The sequence below is a fragment of the Anopheles coluzzii genome, chromosome 2, assembly GCF_943734685.1.
Source record: "Anopheles coluzzii chromosome 2, AcolN3, whole genome shotgun sequence".
NCBI classification, from domain to species: domain Eukaryota; kingdom Metazoa; phylum Arthropoda; class Insecta; order Diptera; family Culicidae; genus Anopheles; species Anopheles coluzzii.
This window is the reverse complement of record NC_064670.1, coordinates 45481639-45502595: the sequence shown is the minus strand read 5'-3', so window position 1 is coordinate 45502595 and position 20957 is coordinate 45481639. Positions and strand designations below refer to the sequence as shown.

At 45.9% G+C, this 20957-nt stretch overlaps 5 protein-coding genes across 6 annotated transcripts; 4 read left to right on the top strand and 1 right to left on the bottom strand.

Moving 5' to 3' along the window:
• The first annotated feature begins 1283 nt into the window (after positions 1-1283).
• On the top strand, positions 1284-5845 carry LOC120949612 (PDZ and LIM domain protein 7-like). 2 transcript variants are annotated; one of them, XM_040367016.2, is made up of 4 exons: positions 1284-1881; positions 3233-3384; positions 4832-4971; positions 5164-5845. In XM_040367016.2, exons 1-4 carry the CDS (start codon positions 1732-1734, stop codon positions 5586-5588), a joined length of 867 nt encoding a protein of 288 aa, XP_040222950.2. In that variant the 5' UTR covers positions 1284-1731; the 3' UTR covers positions 5589-5845. The 2 variants fall into 2 exon arrangements, with proteins under 2 accessions (XP_040222950.2, XP_040222949.2); XM_040367015.2 differs by lacking the exon at positions 1284-1881 and having other exon boundaries at positions 2881-3384.
• LOC120961106 (uncharacterized) lies at positions 5821-6801 on the top strand (the record flags this gene model as incomplete). Its single annotated transcript, XM_040384772.2, has 2 exons — positions 5821-6518; positions 6579-6801. Coding segments are annotated over 2 exons (813 nt in total), but the record flags the coding sequence as incomplete, so codon positions are not given.
• A 281-nt stretch (positions 6802-7082) lies between these two features.
• On the top strand, positions 7083-7690 carry LOC120949614 (probable small nuclear ribonucleoprotein Sm D2). Its single transcript, XM_040367019.2, has 2 exons — positions 7083-7201; positions 7273-7690. Coding segments are annotated over exons 1-2 (360 nt in total). The 5' UTR covers positions 7083-7199; the 3' UTR covers positions 7631-7690.
• Positions 7678-8797, bottom strand: LOC120949613 (proteasome subunit alpha type-6-like). Its single transcript, XM_040367017.2, has 2 exons — positions 8566-8797; positions 7678-8476 (listed from the first exon to the last, which is right to left on the bottom strand). Exons 1-2 carry the CDS (start codon positions 8639-8641, stop codon positions 7812-7814), a joined length of 741 nt encoding a protein of 246 aa, XP_040222951.1. The 5' UTR covers positions 8642-8797; the 3' UTR covers positions 7678-7811.
• A 5719-nt stretch (positions 8798-14516) lies between these two features.
• On the top strand, positions 14517-20617 carry LOC120950919 (battenin). Its single transcript, XM_040369335.2, has 5 exons — positions 14517-15172; positions 19114-19277; positions 19390-19548; positions 19646-20015; positions 20097-20617. Exons 1-5 carry the CDS (start codon positions 14948-14950, stop codon positions 20523-20525), a joined length of 1347 nt encoding a protein of 448 aa, XP_040225269.1. The 5' UTR covers positions 14517-14947; the 3' UTR covers positions 20526-20617.
• The last annotated feature ends 340 nt before the right edge of the window (positions 20618-20957 follow it).

Here is a 20957-nt window from a genome sequence, read left to right as displayed (position 1 = left end):
GTCTGGTAGCTGGATGGCGCTATAGTCGATGCTGGAGTAGATTCCACAACCAGTAAAACCGTTTTGTACTGATCCGTCAGTGTAGATCAAATGGTGGTTATGGTACTTTTGCTGAACAAGTTCAGTTACAGTTGGCAATGAGACTATTGCAACCAGCCCGAAACTGATTTTTGATGGTCCAATGTGTAATCAATATTTACTTAAGCTTCTAAATTACTATATTCCGCACAACAATAGGCTTGACAGTGTTGTCCAACACACTCGATGGAGCAGATCGCTCGAGTGACGACGAAAGCTTTCATCATCATGTGGTTCGGTTCAACATTTGTTTCAACAATGTGAAAGTTTGCCTTCAAGATTAGTTCCGAAATCTTTAAAGTTTTGGAGTGAGTTTGGAGACCATTTTACTTCAAAATAAAGTTAAAAAATACAGTATTCTAATTACGGACATTAAGGCAGGATTGCCAGAAAATTATATCGAAACATTGCATGAAATCATGCAATCATGAAGTAAGGCAAAACAATTCTCTCGACACAGAGAGGAACAACGTGTGCAGCAAAACTGTTCATAACAAATGATTGAGTATAAAGCAATATATTATTCAAAAGACTTAATGGGGATCAAATGTAAATGTAAGCATTTTATGCAAACATTTGTAAGATGTTTGTATCGTTGTTTGCAGCACTAATGTATATTGAGCCATAGAGGATATAGTCAATTTGTCATGGATGTATACAGTGGTTCCGTGGTAGAGTTGTCCATTCGCACGACTTAGCAACATGCCCGTCGTGGGTTTAAGCTTCGTATGGACCGTCCCCCGTAACAAGGACTGACTATTCGGCTGCGTAGTACTGCCTGTAATAAGTCTCGAAAGCCTGTATAGACTGACATGACCCCGTAGATGTCATTACACCAATGATAATAAGACGAAGATACGGTGATAATAAAAAAACTTACTTGTATTCAAGTTGCATTTCTTAAAATGCTCTGTTGCAAAGATGCTTTAATGATCTAAATTACTGCACGAACTGACTTACACTCTACAATTGTCAATAAAGCACACATACCAACATACATAGCATAGCATCGGTGATGCACATTCGTCGTGTATTAGACATCTAGACAAAAGACTTCTAGTGCATTCCACCTAATACGAGTCAAACACCAAACGACGCATCCCGAGATTCTTCCACTCGCGGCCGACAACGACCCGAGCAGTGCATTCCCAATGCTTCGTGTGCAGCGAGGGAGAAGGAGTCTGCCTCACTAAAATTATCCACACCGCAGATAGATTAGACTGGTGGTGCCCAACCGGTGCGCAACTACTACTGCATACGTGCAGCGAGACGGTGATTTATCGATAGCTATTGAGCGATAGAATATTGATCCAAGTGCATCGTGCAAGCTCTATAGTCCGGGGTGCAGTGTGCTCGATAGCAAATGACGGGAAAGTAAGTTCCTTCCAGCGTCGACTCGTGTGATTCAAAGGAGTATCATAGACCACCGATAGACGACAATAGTATTTCATTAGTGATAGGTTGTCGAATCTGCGCGCGTGTTTGTGTGTGTGTGTGTCTTTGGGTGGAAGTAGGCCACGAATACGTAATCATCATCGCAGCTTTGCATTAGGACGACGATCGACACGCCCTGTCCTGACCTGGCATTGACCAATTGAACGGAAAATCATCCTTCGCTCATTGCGCGGCCCATTACATCATTCGATCGTGACCATGCCCGAATTCGTGATTGAAAAGCGCAATATTCCAGTGCTGACCGTGTCGTCGCGGGATGGCCCAGCGGCGAGCGAGAACGGTGACAATCCGCTCGGATTCCGCATCACCGGTGGCGCTGACTTCGAGATGCCCATCACCGTGTTTCAGGTGAGTTGAGTTTCGTCGTGAACTTGGTTAGTTGGTCGTTGGAGCGCGCAGCACTCCAGGCGTTTAACAAGAAACGCCCTTGTCGGATAGTTCGAAGATCGTTCCATTGTTTCGAAAGCCCGTTCTTGGCTGCTGGTGAACACCGTGACACCACCTTGCGGAGCGAGGACTAATGAGGCAGTAGGAGCGCGCGGCGGCGACGGGGAGTGCGTACTCCGTGAACAAAAATAGCTCCCGACTGCCACTGAATCGATGCTGCCGCAACACTGCGTACGCTGAACTCGATCATCGGTGATCTGGCGCGTTGGTGCATGGCCCGGCCGGTGTCAGCAGTACAAACGAGTACGGTACGCAACATTTGTCGGTGGCCACGTCTCACGACAGACACCGGCGATGTTCCGGCGATAAACATAACCTAGCATTCGAACAGTTGAATTGAGCGCGCGGTGTCGCCAGCTTGGAAGGTGGAAAATGCATGCCATGCGCACACGCGCGAACCAGACGAGCGGAGAGCCCATGCGCAGCTGACCAACCGCAACCACAATCTACTGAGAGAGAGAAAGACTGCTAAAGAGACTGTGACTGGTGTGATTTTTCGTTCTTATGAAAAGCGTTTCGAAACAGTTTTCGACGTCACCGCCGACTTACATTGACATGCAAAACAAACTCATGAAAGATGATCCACTGCTGCTCATCACGTTGCCGATCTACCGTCACGAAACCCCCCCTCACCTCTTCACAGAAGATTTAAATACTGCCCGGGGGTGGCAATACACAGACAATGACATTATTTATATACCCGCTGGCATATAAGCGTGTAGACGAGGATAACATAATTTCAAAACCGTATACAATAATACACCGGGAACACAGGGGCGCAACAAACATCACTTAAAGTACGCCGTAAACTCACCCCACAAGCACACGCTCACAATCAAAACCCTCCCGTTTGCTATCTCGAGAAAAATCGTGCAGGGTTGCGACCCCCGGGACCGAACCATGCTGCTGTCCCACTGGGCGCAGTGTTACGTGGATTGTCCCAGCTGAAGGAGCGCAAACCGTTGCAAAAATCGTTGCAGTACGGATACGGTTTTATTTGCAAGAGGAAAGCTAGATTGAAAGCCGCACGACTCGAGCCCGCTAGTAGCAGAGCGCGATGGCACTGGACGAGCCGAAGGTGGCACCGGAAGGTGGTGACCAGCAGCCACTGGGCAGCGATGGAGCAGACGCGAAACGAGACGACGCCCCCGACTACTACAAACGACCCAAGTTCAAGCGAAACATTATCCCATTCGACACGGAGGACCTGTCGGTGCGAGTAATCCGGGAACGCTTTCTCATCCCGAACCAGGTGTCCGAGGGCAGCCCGGCCCAGAAGGCGGGCCTCCAGCTGGGTGACCAGATACTGAAGATCAACGGGGCCGACGCATCGGCCATGCGGCTCGCGACGGCCCAATCCGTCATCAAGCAGGCCGGCGAACAGCTGCAGATGATCGTAGCAAAGTAAGCGCACCCCCGTACATTACGCACGTTACCCCGTTTTTGTGACCCTGTGTTTGTTGTTGTTGTTGTTGCTTGTCCGTCCGTGTTGTTCTTACATGTGCACAGAGGAAGTGGTCGTGAGCCGGGCTGTGGGAAAGGAACCACAACACCCGAGCTACGGGGTACGGGGTTCGTTCGTCAATAGCACGACACATCGCCCCGGTGTCGCGTAGCGTAGAAGCGTGAGTGTCCCCGTGAGTGAAGAGTGATTATTTTGCTGATAAAAATAACCGGACATTTTTCGTGAAAATCTCGATTGCCTGAGACAGAGGAGGAGGAGACGGCTGTAGTTGATTCCCAAACTGCCCGTGCGGCAGTTCTCGGTTCGCCCCAGAGCGCGCCTAATTCAGAGATGGCATGGCGCAATTTGCTTCCCTTGTGTGCCCTAGTTTGCTGAAGGACGGTGTAGAATAAGAGCAGCGACGAGTCAAAAGGTTCTTTTCGTATAAACATACGATACTGTGTTCTTAGAAACTGGTGATTTGCGTTAAAAGTAAAGAGTGGACAATTTCCCTCAACAAAGACCGATCGTCGATCGATCTTCGTCCGCAAGATGAACGTTTACAAATAATTTCACAAAAAAAAAAAAAATCATTTGCTATCACAACAATCCTTGAACGAGGTACGCGGCCCTGCTTCGGAATTCGATCAATGAACCTGACGATATTCAAACATCAACAGGTATTGAAACAGCCACTGCTCACCCACGTGTGACGTCACGTGTCACCTGTTTGCGCCGCAAAGAAATTGATGCATGTCACCGTATCTTTGAACTGGGGCAGCTTGGGGACTTTCGCCGCAGCTGGCAGGGAAAACCGAACAATGATATAAGCGAACTTCAAAATATCGTTATCCGCGATCGGGGAGGGGTGTTGAAGTGGCGGATTGTATAGATCCGTTGAACCAGAAATAGCATTTTTGCTTTGGTATCGCGTCGTTCGGCCAAGCCGCGACCAAGTGCGTTTGGGGACGTGCATGATGCGGTGGCTGGTGGCTATCGCGCAAACGCCTTATCGAAGTGAGGTAGGTTTCCGTTGCCCACCACCCAATCTGCCACCTCCTCCTCCCCTGGTGGCACGTCTGTGCGCATTCATTTTAGTAATGTATTTTGCTTCATGTGGATATCTATTTTGATCCCAATTTGTGGCCAAACATTAACACGGTCTTTGAGAGGGGTTTTGTGTACGTCAGAGATGGAGGCGCATGGTGCGGCTTATTGCGGAGTATTGCGTTGTAGAAAATTACATCCAACAATCGTTACACGAATTGTGCATCTGTTTCGCTGTAAGCGTTCTGTAATAACTACAATAATGCATGCCTAGACATTTCCACCATGCGAAATCGAGCGCATTACCGACAGACGTTTCTCCATTTTTCTCCGATTTTTTGTTTGTTTTGCCACTTCCAGAGACGACGAGAACAACCGCAAGGCGGAAGAGCAGGGCCAGCCGAAGGAAACGCGCGAAGTTAAGTTCGCAGGTAATGAGCAGGAGCCGGCGGCGGATGTCACTAACAAACCCGCTCCCCAACCCAAAAACGACGAACGTGGTATGTGCTAATGGCTTGGCCCTCCCCACCCATTTCCCCATAAATTGTCCAAAAGCGCGGTCCAGTTAGCCCCGGGCCTATCCCCAAAACCCGGGGCCGACGGACCGGCACTAACTCTGTACTACTTTTCCCCTCGTTTTCGGCCCGGTTGCCGTTACGCACCTGTCGTTGTTGGTTGCCCGCGGACAACAGAAAATTGGACGCAACCCCCGGAGCGCAAGGTATGGCATCCGATCGTATGGCAGCAGCCACCGCCCCCGATTCCACCGGATCTATACGGCAAGGATGCGCCGCACCAGCAGCTGATCGCCAACATCCGCCGGTTGCTGACGGAGACGCGCACCAAGCCGGAGGAGCGCCAGAAACACATCGAACGGATGATGCTTTCCCTTCCCACTGGCTCTCGGCGAGAGGGCGAGGAGGATGAGGAGGAACCAAAGCCGGCCCCGAAGCCGAAGAAGAAGAAGAAGAGCAAGGCCAAGAAGGCAAAGGCGGCACCGCGAACCCGTCTGGACAGCGAAACGTCCGAGGATGGATCCGTCTCGGAGCTGACGGGTCCGGCCGCTGCCGAACCGGCCGAAGATCCGATTCCGGAGGAAGCTAGTGTCGAGGCTTAAGGGATGCAGGAATGGTTCGCCAACTCCCCCTTTCCTACGCACGCACAGTGGCACACACATGGTTTACTGTTAGGCGTAAATAACAGACTTCTATCTCGTATTTTCCAGAAAATAGGGCACGCGCATATAGGCAGTGTATTAAAACCTGAACCGACTTTTGTTTTGTTTTGTTAAACTCGTTTGTTCCGCTTTGATCAGTGTACTTAACACCTCCGATTTGTTCTGATGTTGAATAAAATCGTTCTCTTTTTTTCGTACCGACCTTTTCGTTCGAAATGTGGAGAGAGGGGATTTGTGGTCTCACTTACCGGGTTCTATTTTTTTGTATCCCCTGCCAGTCCCTTGCGATAGCCGCCGTTCCAGTTTCGATTCGACGGCGTCGTCGTCATCGTTGTCGGGGCATGATCACCGCTCGCTGTCCTGCGAATCCTGCGACAGCCTTAGTGTGCTGGCGGTCGAACAGCAGTTGCGCCAAATGCAGCAGCAGCTGAACGAGATCAGCGTAATACCGATGCAGATACAGGCGACGCTGAGCTTTCTCACCCAAACTCTGTCCAAGTTTGCTCCGCCCGAGGTACAGCGTCAGCTACCGGAGGCTTTGCGTGCAACGACCGCCCAAGCGACCGAGGAAATGGACGGGTTTGTCAACGGTACAGAGTCATCCGGAGAGAGAGATGCGGCGCAGGACAACAGTGAAGACGATGAAGCTCAGGATGAGGAAGCATATGCCATTACGCTGGAGAGCTTGTTCGATGAGTCGGAGGTTCTTGAGACGATACCGGCGAGAGCCGATGAAGTCGAAGACGACGAGACCACTACCGAGGAACCTGAAATCAGCGAAGAGGAGCGATCGAGGATCGAAAAACTAGAGCGTGTAATTAAACTACAGAAGTCCTGGCCATGGAGTCAACAGGAGAAGCCAATCCATAAGTAAGTGTATCGCCTACCTCTGTTGCGTCGAATGCTTGCTGATCTGCTTTTCTGTTTTAGGCGATCCAACTGCCATTTGGTGCCGAGCGTAGCGCTGGAACGGTCCAAGATCAAACAGCTCACTAACATGGATTCGCTGCCATTTTACAAGCATGGATATCTTACTCGTGTTTGACTAGCATGTGGGACAGGAAGGAGCAGGAGCAGCGGAAAATAGGTTACACAAATTCTAGTCCGAGAGAGGTTTGCATGTTTTGTTGGAAATGTACACTTTTTTAATTTTCTGAACCGGTAAAGTTTTTGCTTTTAAGGAGAACATAATCACATTCGAAGGAAAGAAAACGTTGAAATGACTTCAAATAAAGCATTACAATTATACTTTTCTTCACTAAAACGCTCGAGATTATTTTTTATGTGAGTTTTCTAGGAAATTAAGGAAAACTATGCAATCCCGATGACAGTGGATGACAAAACAGTAGCGCGCGATCAGCGAACAATGTCTGTTTGTAGATATATTTCAACAGCTGTCAAACAAGAAAATTTGAGGCGGCCAAATCCAAAAGGCGGCCGAAAATCAGGCAAAGGCGGCTAGACGCCGTGCAAAATGTCAAACACACAAAAAAAAACCCATCAGTACCGCATCACGCTTTAGGCAGAAATATATTCATTCAATTCCTTTAAATGTAAGTTGTTTCGCTACAAATGTGTTGATTTTGTTCTTTTGCAATAACTGAACCGCTTCGGTTTCTTTTAGGGCGCTTGCGAAACCGAAATCCGAGCTAACTCCCGAGGAGCTGGCGCGCCAGGAGGAGGAAGAGTTCAATACCGGCCCACTGTCCGTGCTAACGCAGTCGGTGAAAAACAACACGCAGGTACTGATAAACTGCCGCAACAACAAAAAGCTGCTGGGGCGCGTGAAAGCGTTTGATCGCCACTGCAACATGGTGCTGGAAAACGTGAAGGAAATGTGGACGGAAATCCCGCGCACCGGCAAGGGCAAGAAGAAGGTGAAGCCCGTCAACAAGGACCGGTTCATCTCGAAGATGTTTCTCCGGGGCGATTCGGTTATTCTTGTCCTGCGCAACCCACAAGCAACAGCGGCCGGCAAGTGAGCCCTGAGTTTTCGCGCGCAAACCCAATAAATCTACACTAGCTTAAGTAATTTCGTACAATTCGCGTGTATTATGAATGTTTGTTGGAACGGGAATACAAAAAGAAAGAACCAGCAACCGTGTGTACGGAAAAGAAAAATGTTCCCCGTGCGACGAAAAAAAAGTCAACGCAAAGGCGCGCTTAATCCTTCTCGGCGATTGCCGTCAAATGCACTTCGATTTCATCCTCGGTTAGAGTGCGGAATTCCGGCTTCTCCTTGCTCACGATGCCGATCTCGATCTCGGTCGGCTTGAAATCGACCGCCAGCACGGTGGACAGGCAGGTGATGGCTAGCTGGATCGTCTCCTCCTCACTCAGCTCAGCCTTGCGCTTGAGTTTCTTCTCCAGATAGCTGTTGGCTTCCGTCTGCTTCACGCCGACCGAGATCGCGTGATAGCCGCAGTAGTACCCGGCCGGGTCCGTTTTGTAAACAGCAGGACCGTTTTCAGCATCGAATGCTATCATCACGATGCTGCAGCCCAGCGGACGCATCTCGGCATTTTGCGTGTAGACTTGCGAAATGTCCGCCATACGGCGGCACAGCACATCGACCGGAATTTCGTATCCGTACTTGTACCGCCAGTTGGCCGCTTCGTATCGTGCCCGTTGCACCTGCGAACGGCTGTCGGCGATGCGTCCCGTCATCACACATCCGATCTCACGGGTAATACGGTACAGGTGGGTCACGGTAGCCGGGTCGATCAGCTTGTCGGGGATTTTCTTCTGCGTCGCTACCACGGCACAATCCTTTCCCTTGAGCGCGATGGATGTAAGTCCCTCCTGATTAATAGCCTTGAAGGCATACTCTGCAAAAGGGGGAAACGGGCAAACACAGTTAAACCCAGGGACGATGGTAATGACAGTCGGCGCTGCCGCTACGGCTCCCCATACGTACCAACTTGGTAGAGACGGCCTTCCGGCGAAAAGATTGTAATATGGCGATCGAAGCCCGCGCTGCTTCCACGAGACATTTTCTTGCCGGGAACGGTTTTACTGGCAAAGGGAGAAAACTATTCCCAAAGGTCGTGCAGTCAACAATACTCGCGAAACTTAACAAACGATGTAGATGACCGACGAAACACGGAATTGTGGGGTTAAGATGATTTGTTGTTTTCAGACTGACAGTGTTTGATGGAAATCCAGGTGACGGAGCATGCACACTTTTGACATTTCGTCGCATGACATAAGCTTTCAAGATGGCCTGGTACAGTGATGAACATAAAATAAACACCGTAGCAACTGGATAACTTCTAAGCTTTTTTCCTTTTTTGCAAAAATAATCGTTTGAACATGTTTAGACGAAGGCTCTTGCTTCTATAATCATAAAATTTTTATGCACACTGATATTAGAATAGATACGGGCAGTGGAGACCTTTTGAAAAATATCTTTTTACTGTAAATTTCAGACATGGTGCTAGTAGCGTCATCTAGCGAATGCTAGCCACACTAGTCATTTTCATTCCTATCTATGGTATATTCCACGACCAACGAAAGCACCAACGGTAGACAATTTAAATGAAAAACAGATTCCACATCAAATAAAAAAAAGGTTAGTGACATCGAAAACGTTACCAAGCAAAAACTGTAGAAAATGTAGAATGCATTTACGGTATGAATGTAAGAAAAGAAAATTTAACCAAGCGTTTTTTTTATATTCAATGAGCAAAGAACTACCAACCTTTTGAGATATTCGACCGACACTGGTATAGTAATATTAATATTTTCTACTTACAAATTAACCAACCTGCAATCCCTGTGGACTTGCCAAACCAAACCCGTTCCACTGCCATCGCCTTAATTACAAAATCTTCACGGAAGGGATACGTCTGCCTAATTGGATTACCCCTTTGATACACTTCCCATCGGCAATGCGGCACAGCAAAGCCGAACCGTGCCAATCCTTGTGGCTTTCGCACCGTGCTAGAAGCTTTTGATTGAGCCGTGCGCATGGGTGTCATGCATCCTTTTGCGTTACGATATTTCCTCATTAAAAATGCATACTGAGCGTCATATTACATACGATGTTCATTGGAGGATACCAATTTGATCGCTCGCATTTGGGCTAAGGTCAATTGCACGCCCGAGCAGGAACTTCAATTTTGGCCTGGTATCGATTTACCTTGAGCCAGATTTGCAAAAGTGAGCCAGCATTGCCAAATGAAACTAGGCGTGAAACCAAATATTGATGATGATGAGAGTTCTGACGTTGGTATAGCAGTTTCTGCTACGGTACATAAGCCAGGAAATAGAATTGCTCGGTCATTCAAAAAGGGAATCTATAATTTCTACCCAGTTTCATACAAAACTGGTAATCGAATGCAACGGTTGCAGTTTCGTTGCATTTTAAATGCATGATACTTAAGGGCAGAAAGTGCGATTTCATGATTTGAGCCACCAATTCTACGCTTATAATATAATAATTCATCTAATATTTCGTCGTTTTAGTTATTGACTAGAATGTTTTTTTTTTTTAAGTAGCGCATATCAAAAATTGTATTACGTGAACTAACTACCCTGCTATGTGTAATCAGCAAGTCCCTGAAAGCCAAAGCCATTAGTGGTACAGGCAGGCCTTGACCGACAACAGTTGTTGTGGTAAAGAAGACAACGAAATGCCACGTGGGTCGTACTTTTGTAACATTTTGCTAAGACTACATCAATATGTTGCTAAAAGCCATACCCATAGCTGGTTAAGGCAGGCTAATTCCCAATTTGCGTTTCTTTAGATACATAATAAGAAGAAAATAAACTTACTTACTTACTTACTTATCCGGCGCTACAACCGCTTTGCAGTCTTGGCCTGCTTTAGAAGTATTTGTATTTGTATTTCATTAAGATCTCCGCCTCCAGGGCTTAACAAATGAAATCTTAAATACTAATCTTATATACTAACAGGGGATAAGGATTACAACCACAAGGTTTACAACGAAGTGTTGACAAGTTGAGACCGGAATGTAGATATGGATATATTAAAATCGAAAGAACCAGCACAGTGATTAAATGATCTCAACGCACGAAGAAATGGATCGTTTTGGCTATACGCAGTAACGCGAGTTTGTATGTGCAGATGTGGGCGGGAATGGAGGCTAAGACTAGGGACATACAAATTTATGGAGGAGAGAAGGGAAGCTGCGTCCATATTATTGGACAGGATATTCGCAACAAAAATTGCTCATGTGCGAAGCGCTCTTCTAACCTAACCAAACCAAGCATCCGGCAACGAATTGCATACGGTGGCATCGGGACACTAGAGTTTCGATTAAAAGCTGTAATTGCAATGCGAGTAAGCTTTTTTTCAATATTTATTAATCTTTGCATGGCGGTTACACTGGCCGGTACAGTGTACGATACCGCTCACGGTATTTGCTGTGAACTGATTTCTCTACTGCCAGAGATTCCTGCCAAATTATCGGTTGGTAGCCAGCGTTGCGTGCAAGGAGCAACACAGCTCCCATACTACTGTCGTTGCTGACCTTTGACCCGAGATAGGTGAATTCTGGGAGGAGGAGATAAAATAACATGGATAAATTACAATGTAATATCAACCCCATTCTTGCTCAGAAGGTAAATGTTGATTAGAATAAGCCACTACTAAGTAGAAATCCATTAAAGTGAAAATTTCGCATTATCTTATTATTTATTGATGTATCTGGAGGTCGAAAGTCATGCATACTGCAAAACGATCGAATCCCTCTGGTAACTCATGTCTAAGATAATCTCATTTTTGTGAACATCCTTTGTAGAAGTTTTAAAATCCAAAAGTGTTTAGCTTCAAATGATAGAATACTTGGGGCGGGTTTATGCCGGATGCGAAATGTCTTTTTTTATATCATGACACTAAAACATGAACGAGTAAAAGCACACAAATCTCGAAAATTCCAAGTAGAGAATAGTTTGATTAAAAGTAAAATTTACTTACCCGATGCTCGATTTCCGGTCTGTAGCAGTTAATTAAAATTGGAACAGCCTCAGGTATGTTGCCAGTACCGTTCTGTGCCCATTAGAACACCATTGACGAGCATTAGCACGAGAATAGCCACTTGCAATGGTATCACCAGTGAAAGCTCACTACACTCCTCATCCTTACCATACGGTAAATAAAAGGCCGGAAACCGGAATGTAACTACTCTTGAAACACTTCCGGGAACTTTCATCAACGCGCGAGGCAAGGCAAACGGAGGGAAACGAAGCAAAATAAAATAAAAAGGTGTAGCTATTTGTCGCCCTTAGTGATTGTGACATAGTACGGATGAGTTCGTTCCCGTTCCGATGCCATTTTTTCACTCTCTCCTTCTCTCTCTCTCTCTCTCTCTCTCTCTCTCTTTCTCGCTCGCTCGCTTGTCCATTGGTTTGGGAGAAACTACACATTACTAGTGCACTTGCTTCTCCCTTCTAATGCTGTCCCCTTGGTGTTGTGTCTACTTACCCACGCCCAAATAATCTTCCCGGAAGGCCATGGTGGTGTGCTAAAAATAGACCTCACTCACCCCGTTGTTGCTGTGCGTGATTTATTCCCCCAGCACCCGGGAGAGCAGGGTAAAAGTTTTTCCCGTGACATAGTTCGAGGAAACCGAACCGTGTGCGGCCGCCGTCCTGGTCGTCGTTCCAGCAGTAGTAAATGTAGCAGTGAAGTGAATATCGAAACTCGTGGGCATCAGTGCTCTTCTCAGTCTCAGACTGCCGTTCACTCACCACACACGGCATCATCATTTGCAGGAAATAATATTGTAGCCTAAGAAGATTGCAGCTGTGTCTGGGTGTATGTATGTCCACGTGCATCTCCACCGACACGACATGCAGTTCTGCCGACAGTGGAATAAAGTTCTAGCAGCGCGCAGCAACTCAGAACTAGGCATGTCGGTTTTGCCGAATGTGACAAACAACAGCAAATGCACGAAAAAACCCTTTTGTCAGCTATTCCGACGCAACTACCGAATTGGCCGGGTGCATCTGTGAAGGCGCAAAAAAAAGAGTAAATCTGAAGTGCGCTACGACGATGTGCAACATTCCATGTCGTGGTTAGCGTGAAGGGGAAAGAGTAAGTTTTGCATACTTTTGTACGTGCATCGGGTACGCGGACCACTAGTGTGGGTGGGGGGGGGGGGGGATCCGGCATCTGGGATATCCGGCAGCAAACATACAGATGCCGAGCAGTGCTTTCGCATACTTTGTACGCTCTTTGGCAGAAGCGCTCAGAAGGTCCTGTAGATCGTCTCTCGTCCCACGCAACTACACAATGATACCGTCACGGACATTAGCCCGCCCGTGTGGCGGGCAAAAGAAGGCAAAGAATTTAATTAATTACCATCTTCACGGTGGGCAAATGGGAGCAGCTGGTAAATGCTTGTTGATACGTCCCGTGTTACAGGGCAGACAAGGTGCGATTGGTGAGGAATTTGGCTACCATTTGTTATGCTGTTACCTAGTGTGGGATGCAATACGCACAACCCCCCCCCCCCCTCTTCCGCACAAGCATGTTGGTTGGGTGAATCAATAGAAAAGAATCTAATTACCACGCCGCGGTGAATAGAGGGAGGCTGTCGCGAGATAAATCATACTTTTCACCATATTTATAAAAGCGCTATTCATGTATGGGCTATGTTTCGGGAAGAGGGTGGATTTATGTTGCGATTTATGCTATAATTTATGTTCATACAACATACATTTCATCACGTAATGAAACAAAATCCTTTTTTTAAACGTAGTGTTAATGTGGGAGATTTAGGAAGAATTTAAGAACGAGCTTTTTGGGCATAATGTTTTTGTTTTGTATAATTTTTTATTTCAATTCCTGCTTATTATTTTTTATGCATTCTTAAAGCATGTTTGGGTAATTTTCGTACATTCCATAAAGCTATATAAGGCTTAATACAATTTATAGATAAGCTTTTAAAACATGTTTGTTTGTGTTTTGGCATTGGATATGTTTACTATATTTTGTATATTCATTCAATATAACATTATTTATATGTTGTTATCCGTTGAAGAAAGATCGTTTGATGGGCTTGACCGGAGGAAGTTGTTGCAGTTGTCTTGCTTGGAGTCTTGTCTGAAGAAAATTGAGTACGTCAACTAAGATGAATGATACAGTAGTAGGTACAAAAACAGTTCTCCTAGAAATTTCTACATTAGGGCATAAATTCTTTAGATTTATGATTGTATGGAAAAATTAAAATATATAAAAATAAATTTTCGGAAAATATGGATAAAACATTACTTGCAATTGAAATGCAAAATTGGTTACAGAAAGGTTACGATTAAAAATTAAAAATTCACCGAGAGGTCAAGAAAGTTATGATGTCACAGAAGGTCCATCCAGCAATTTGTTGGTAGGTAGTTGATTTTCAGTAGCACAATTTCATGTATTTACGGTGGATTTACACCAATACACGGGGAAGCTTATCACTGTGTTCGAAATGTGTTCGTACAATTGCATCTTCTTGTATTTTACTCCACATTTTTTTTGGAAGCATTTTGATGAATGTTTGCAGCATAGGGGCATTATCAACATTGCGAGTCTGTGTTCGTTCACCCTGGCACCCAGTACCACGTGCGTTCCGATCAACCGTTCGTCAAGCGAGTTGTTTGCAGCATCGCGCATTACTTTCGTCCAAGCCAAAGCACCACTGATAAGAAAATTGGCAATAATTTGTGGTTCCCTTCGAGCCGTAACCAATCGTCATCGAACGACCCGTACCCGATCGCTGTGTTTGACATAGCGGACAGCATTCGCCAAGCCCTAAGCGTGTCTCGAGGGTCTCAGTTGGACACAAACGTGTGCGTGTGTAGTTGGCGCGGACTGTACGGAACGCACGGTGGGTTCCCTCGCGAACAAAGTGGAAGTGGTCACCGCACCACACATCGTAGTTAGTCGTTTGAGTGCGTTCGGTCTGAGTGGATTGCGCACAACGCACCCCGGTGCTGGTCCATCCGAACGGCTGACAGTGAACGCGTGTGTCTGATCGCGTGTGACGGCCTTGGAGGTCACAGGCGTTCGTGAACGGGGGCTCGTCTGCATTGTTGCACGCGTTGTTACTGCTGGCGATTGGTTTACAAGGCAACTGGTAACCCGCGCAATGCTAGCATTTCGATAAAGTAAAGCAACAAAGGAAAAGGGCCATAAAGTGTTTGTGGGTGTGTGTGTATCTGTTCGGATGTTTGTGCAGTGCTGATAGCACCCATCCAGACCGAAACACTCTGTAAAGTCAAAGTCAAAGAAAGAAGAGTGGTAGTTCCCATTTTCAACCCCGAACCAGCAGCAGTGTGTGATATAAATAATGACGGACATCGGCGAGGCAACGTCCCCGTCGGTCGTGCCACTGACGGAGAACGATCCAGACCAGGCACCGCCGAAAGACAAAGGCCTTTGGCGCGATCTCGTGGCCTATTGGATACTGGGACTGTGCAACAACTACGGCTATGTGGTGATGCTGACAGCTGCGCACGATATTCTAAAAGAGCTGGAGGGAGGAGACGGACACGCCAAGAGTGCATCGCCGTTGGTGAGTAGTGAAAGTGGCTAGATGCGTTGGATTGAGTGCACTGTGAAGTGTGTGCAACACGAGGTTGCGTTTTCAATACCACCAACACCACCACCACGATGTGATTGATGTACAGTAGTAGTGGTGTAGTGGCAATGTTTGTTTATTTGCAAACAAACGTGCCTGTGTTGCAGGTGTTTTGATCGCACGTGGAAGTTTTTAATGGCGAAAAAAAAGGTTCAATGTGTTACTGGGTCGATGAGCTGGCGCTACTTAAACGGGGATTCTCCTTAACTACGAGCGACACGCTGCAGTGCCGTTTAAAACGAGCATTGTGATCACGATCGTCACGTGGTGTCATCCGTTGGATTGCCTTTTCAGATAGCGCCGTACGACGGTTGAATGATTGATTAGCCGATTCTTCAATATCTCAATGTCTCGGTCATCCGTACGTACCCGGCGATAAGCGAACCTTGGTCCCATGGTGTGAGACCTTCCGCGACGCCTTATGGTGCGAGTCGGCGTGATCTGCTTACCGAAACGATACGGCTTTGCGTGTGCGGGTGTTGTCTGAGGACACATCTTTGGGCTGGGTACTCAATTGATAGTGTCTATCAGCGTTGTACAGGGTGGGAGTGGAACGAGATAAAGGTTAATTAAAGGCAAAGCTCAACCATAGGGGCGCACTGTTGTAAACTCTTACCGGTGTACTTACTGAAGATTGCAGCAAATAAACAACTGTCTGGCGTGGTTGGTGGTGGGGATATGAATCGCGTCCAATACTGGATTCAACGATTGCACGATTTGGGCATTTCATGTAATAAGTCGGCATCGCGGACAGAAGCGGACTTAACCTTCGGGTTACGATTGGAATGAAAAGTTGGTAAATTGAATTACTATCTCGGGCGAGAATTGGGATGTTGTATCTTGTCGATTGTTATAATTGACGGGATGTTTGAATTACACACTTCCTCGTTTGGTACGATTGGTTATCATGGTAGCAAGTGCGATAAATCAAATGAATCTTTAATCTTATCTATTATTTTTTTGGTGGAAGGTGTAAAATAAATTAAATTGTTGAACGATAATGAAAACTAATGGACAATTATATCTAATGAAAATCCGTAGCAAATTGAAAATAATGTATGCTTTGGATCGTAAACGTTCAGTTGGTGCAGGGAAGAAACTGAATGTGAAACTAAACGTTTTATTAAAAGGTGAAATGTGTGGGACATGTTCTGTGATTCCACCGTTAAATTTGACTGAAAGCTAACTTCAGAAGCTTTTAGTGTTAAAAAAAATCATAAAACAATTAAAGGTTGATGTATGATTAATTCAAATTTGGATCGTTATGGGTTAATATTTTATATGGACTGAGCCACCAGACAGTAATCAAACTATGAATAAAAACCAACTATGAAAAAAAGATATTGAATATGAAGAGCTAATAGATAGAAGACAAAATGCGTCAAGATAATCTTAACATAAGAATTAGAAATTATAAGGAAAGATTCTATACGAACGAGTGGAGAAAGATATATCATTTGATTTACCCTAGTGGAAAGTTATTATATGCAAGCAGCTAGAACTGAAATTACGCAAATTCAACACCACTCTGCACACTTGTTTGCTAACGTATACAAATAATGCAGCTAAAATTTTTAAATCAAAATTTGGCAAATTCCTAGACAATGAATGTTAATGTTTCTCATTAAACGCATTCTAGGACCATCAGTATCGAATGGCCTATCGAGGCCTCAGCAATAAATTAAACTGAAACAAATAGAATCACTAGGCTTAACATTTCATAAAGCCATCTTGTAGCTTTCGGTGTTCATATGTAAAATGGATCAAACGTACTGTTTTATGGTGTGCTATCATATTACCATAACTCCATATTCATTGCATTGAAGTTGTTTAGCAAATATCTATGCATTCATAAAAACCACCCTCACCTATCGTTATTAACAGTAGATTCTAACTGAACAGTGTACTGAACTGACTATGATATTACTTCCTGCAAACGATACCGCCTCTACAACAGACCCTTCCCTGCGTTGAGTCGTAATTGACATGCGGCTGAAATTCGTACCATTTGCGAATGGAATACCGTCGCACTAAGCTGCGCGCGGGTTTAAAGCCTCCGGGGGGTGTCTATTGTTCTTTGAACGAACCTACGCTTTCCACGAACCCGTCCAGCTTTGGTCGAGCTTTCAAAACCAGGTTGTGGCAGTGGAGCATATTTTTTTTTCAACTAAAAGGCTTCGGGACCGTTTTGCTGTGTCGAGGATTGGAAAGGGTTTGGAAAATTGCTTGTTTTGAGAGATCGGCTTTGAAAGTTCGTCTTTCGTTATGGCGTGAGCCTTATCAAATGTCGGCACACTGTTTGATAGGCTTGTCAGCTTTGCATCAGTACAGTGCAGATAATGTTACAAACATAGAGAGAGATAGAGAGAGATAGAGAGATATAGAGAGGAAAAGAGAGATAGCGAGAGAGAGAGAGAGGGAGAGAGAGAGAGAGAGAGAGAGAGAGAGAGAGAGAGAGAGAGAGAGAGAGAGAGAGAGAATCTTATACAGACATATTTTTAGCCTAGCCAAATGGAATATTTTCTTCTATTAATACAATGAAAATGGTTGACTTAAGACCACAACATTCTCATATAATTTTTAACACACGTGGGGTTATACCTTTTACTAAAACATTGAGTATTTATGTATGTATTTTAACATCAAAAACCATTTAAAGCGAAACGCCATTCATCCAGGCTCCTCGGGACTTGACCTCGCCCGTATACTTAGATAATACTAATAACAGAGCTAATGTTGTTTATACACAAATTCCTAAAGGCTTTAAAAGTGCCTTCATGTTTTGTTATAGTTTTCGGATTATCAAGTTTTTAGGATTATCACGTATATTTAGGATTATCACGTATATTTTGGCAAAATATTGGAATTTTTACATTAATTTTATTGTTTTTTTGGTGTACAATTTATTCTAATAGCGGTTTATACAAACATTTTGCTCGGCACACCATGTCACCGTTGTATTGAGCTATCATTTCTGAGAAGCACTGATATTCGGACAATCGGATAAAAGATACCCGGATAAAACGGCGCTCAACTGTAGCTATCTGCTAAGATGAGTCACTCAAAGATTCACAAGGTTTCTACAACATGGTTTCTGAACATGTTCTGCTGCGTGGACGCTCGAAAAAGAGCGGAGGCCTCCATTGAAAGTCCAATGTAAAAATTCAATTATACAAATAAATTATGAACGATAAATGATTGCCCAATTCCCTTTTTTTGAGAAGCAATGATTATGCAATGAAAAGAAAAGTACTTTTAAAAATCATGTAAACTATTATTAATAGTATTCATGAAAACTGACAAATTTATCTAAAGCTACCATTACTTATTCGAAAGTAAAAAAACAACATTACAAACAGAAGACATAATTGAAAGTCATTTCACGAAAAACCATACAAACAGAATGAAATATTCCATTCCATTTCATAGCGAGTAAGCGTGTGTAAGCGACGAGTGTATTAAAAGGATAAAAGAATGGAGAATGAACAAATACAATCTACACTTTCACTTGTAGAATGCACCACTGTGCAAGTGTGCAGAATCTCGAATTTGTACCACCATTCCTGCTCCAGATCTCAAATAAAGTAATGCTACAGTTTTGCCCTTCCCCTTTGGACAGAGACGCCTTTTAAGCCACAAAAAAGCCCGAACTCGCTTTCACGACTGAACAACTTTTTCGCCTCTACTTAATGAGTCACGATACTTTTCCCGCTGGGAACGCGCCCGTGCATCAGCTAGGATGCATCCGTTCGTGTTCGTTGCAATATCACTGTTCCTATCCCATGCTAATAACTGCAAACCTCGCTCAATCTGTTGATGGACCTGCTGGAAACGATTTATGTGTAACTCTTTCATCTCGTTCTTACTCTTCCCAGGACGGCTACGACGTGGCTAACACAACGGCCCGGGCCGATGACGTTACGTTTGGGTACGAGGCACGTCCGTGCAACAAGCTCTCGACCGGTGCAATTCTCCTGGCCGACATCCTGCCGGCACTGGCCGTCAAATCGATTGCATCGTTCCTTCCGCTGGCGAAACAGTACGTGTTACAGCAGAACCCGGGCAAACTAGCTTGGGGAGAAAAACTTCCAGCTGGGTACACTCTCACGTTTTGCGTTTTTTTTTGTTTTTTGCTTTCCACTCTTCCCTAGTGTTCGAATTTTCCTATGTGTTGCGGCAGCCGCCGCCGGCTTTCTGCTGACGGCCTTTGCCACCGTCGAATGGGTGCTGTTCGTCGGCGTTATAGCGACCTCGTTTTCATCCGGGCTCGGCGAGGCCACCTTCCTCGCGTACGCAACATACTTCAACAAGTCAGTAGTCGGGCGAAGCTTTTATTAGTTTTTAATGAGCGCCTGTAACGAGTGTGTCCATTTCTCGCCATGCCGTATCGTGCATTCGCTCTTCTAGGAACGTTATTTCCACCTGGTCCTCGGGGACGGGCGGGGCCGGCATTGCCGGGTCGCTTTCGTACACCGGACTGACGGGGCTCGGACTGACGCCAAAAACGACCATTCTCATCATGCTGGTTGTGCCGGGGCTAGAGGCGGCCGCCTTCTGGTTGCTGCTGCGCCACAAAGACACGGACAAACCGGCGGACATTTCCGAACAGGAGGCCGGGAATGAAAAGCCAGAAGAGATCGACTACAACACACTGCCGGAGGACGAGCGGCCGCTTGAGAACTGGAATCAGCGGCTTCGGTACATTCCGTCGCTGTTTATCTTTATGATTCCTTTGATTCTGGTGTACCTGTTGGAGTACTACATCAACCAGGGACTGGTGAGTGGCCGCAGGTTAGGTGTGGGAAGTTGATGAAAAATTGACATTGACCGTCCTTTTGCTGCACACCTTCTTTCACAGTTCGAGCTGGTGTACTTCCCCGGGATCTGGTTGTCCCAGTCGGCACAGTACCGATGGTATCAGGTGATCTACCAGATCGGTGTGTTCATTTCGCGCTCGTCAGTCAACCTCATCCAGTTCCGACAGGTGTGGATCATGGCGGTGTTCCAGTTCCTGAACGTGGTGTACTTCACGTTCGAGGCGGTGTACTACTTCACGCCCTCGATCTGGATTATCTTCGTGCTGATCCTGTGGGAAGGTTTGCTTGGTGGCGGTGGCTACGTCAACACGTTCTATCGCATCCAGACCGATGTACCGGCGGCCAGGCGCGAGTACGCGATGATGGTTACGTCCATCTCGGACTCGGTCGGCATTGCACTGGCCGGTATCGCCGCCATACCGTCGCACAATGCGATCTGTGATCTACCGGTGCCCGATCGGTTGCTTTGACAGGACACACATCTACCTGTGGGGTCTCCTGTGGGATGGGGTTGTTTTATAAGCACAAAACATTTAAATAAATTCGCCTATGTAGCATTTTACGCTAAACTTGTTTTCCCGAAAAAACGAGTTAGTACTTATAATTCTTATTAAATAACTGTTTAGATAGGTTTAACCTCTTAATACTTTCTGTCGGTCGGCCGGGAGTCGGCCGGAGTCGGAGTCAGCCGGAGTCGGCTGGAGTCGGAATCGTTCGGAGTCGACGAGAGTAGAAGACGGCCGGGAACGGCAAGTGTCGGGGCGGGAGAAGACCGATGCAAGGATGCTGTCGTCGTTAAACATTATTCTTACCGTGCAACCAGACATCCCGCCAAATGGCGTCGCGCTGCGAAGCGTGAAGCCAAACTCAATGACATTCGATGACAGGTCCATACATCCATC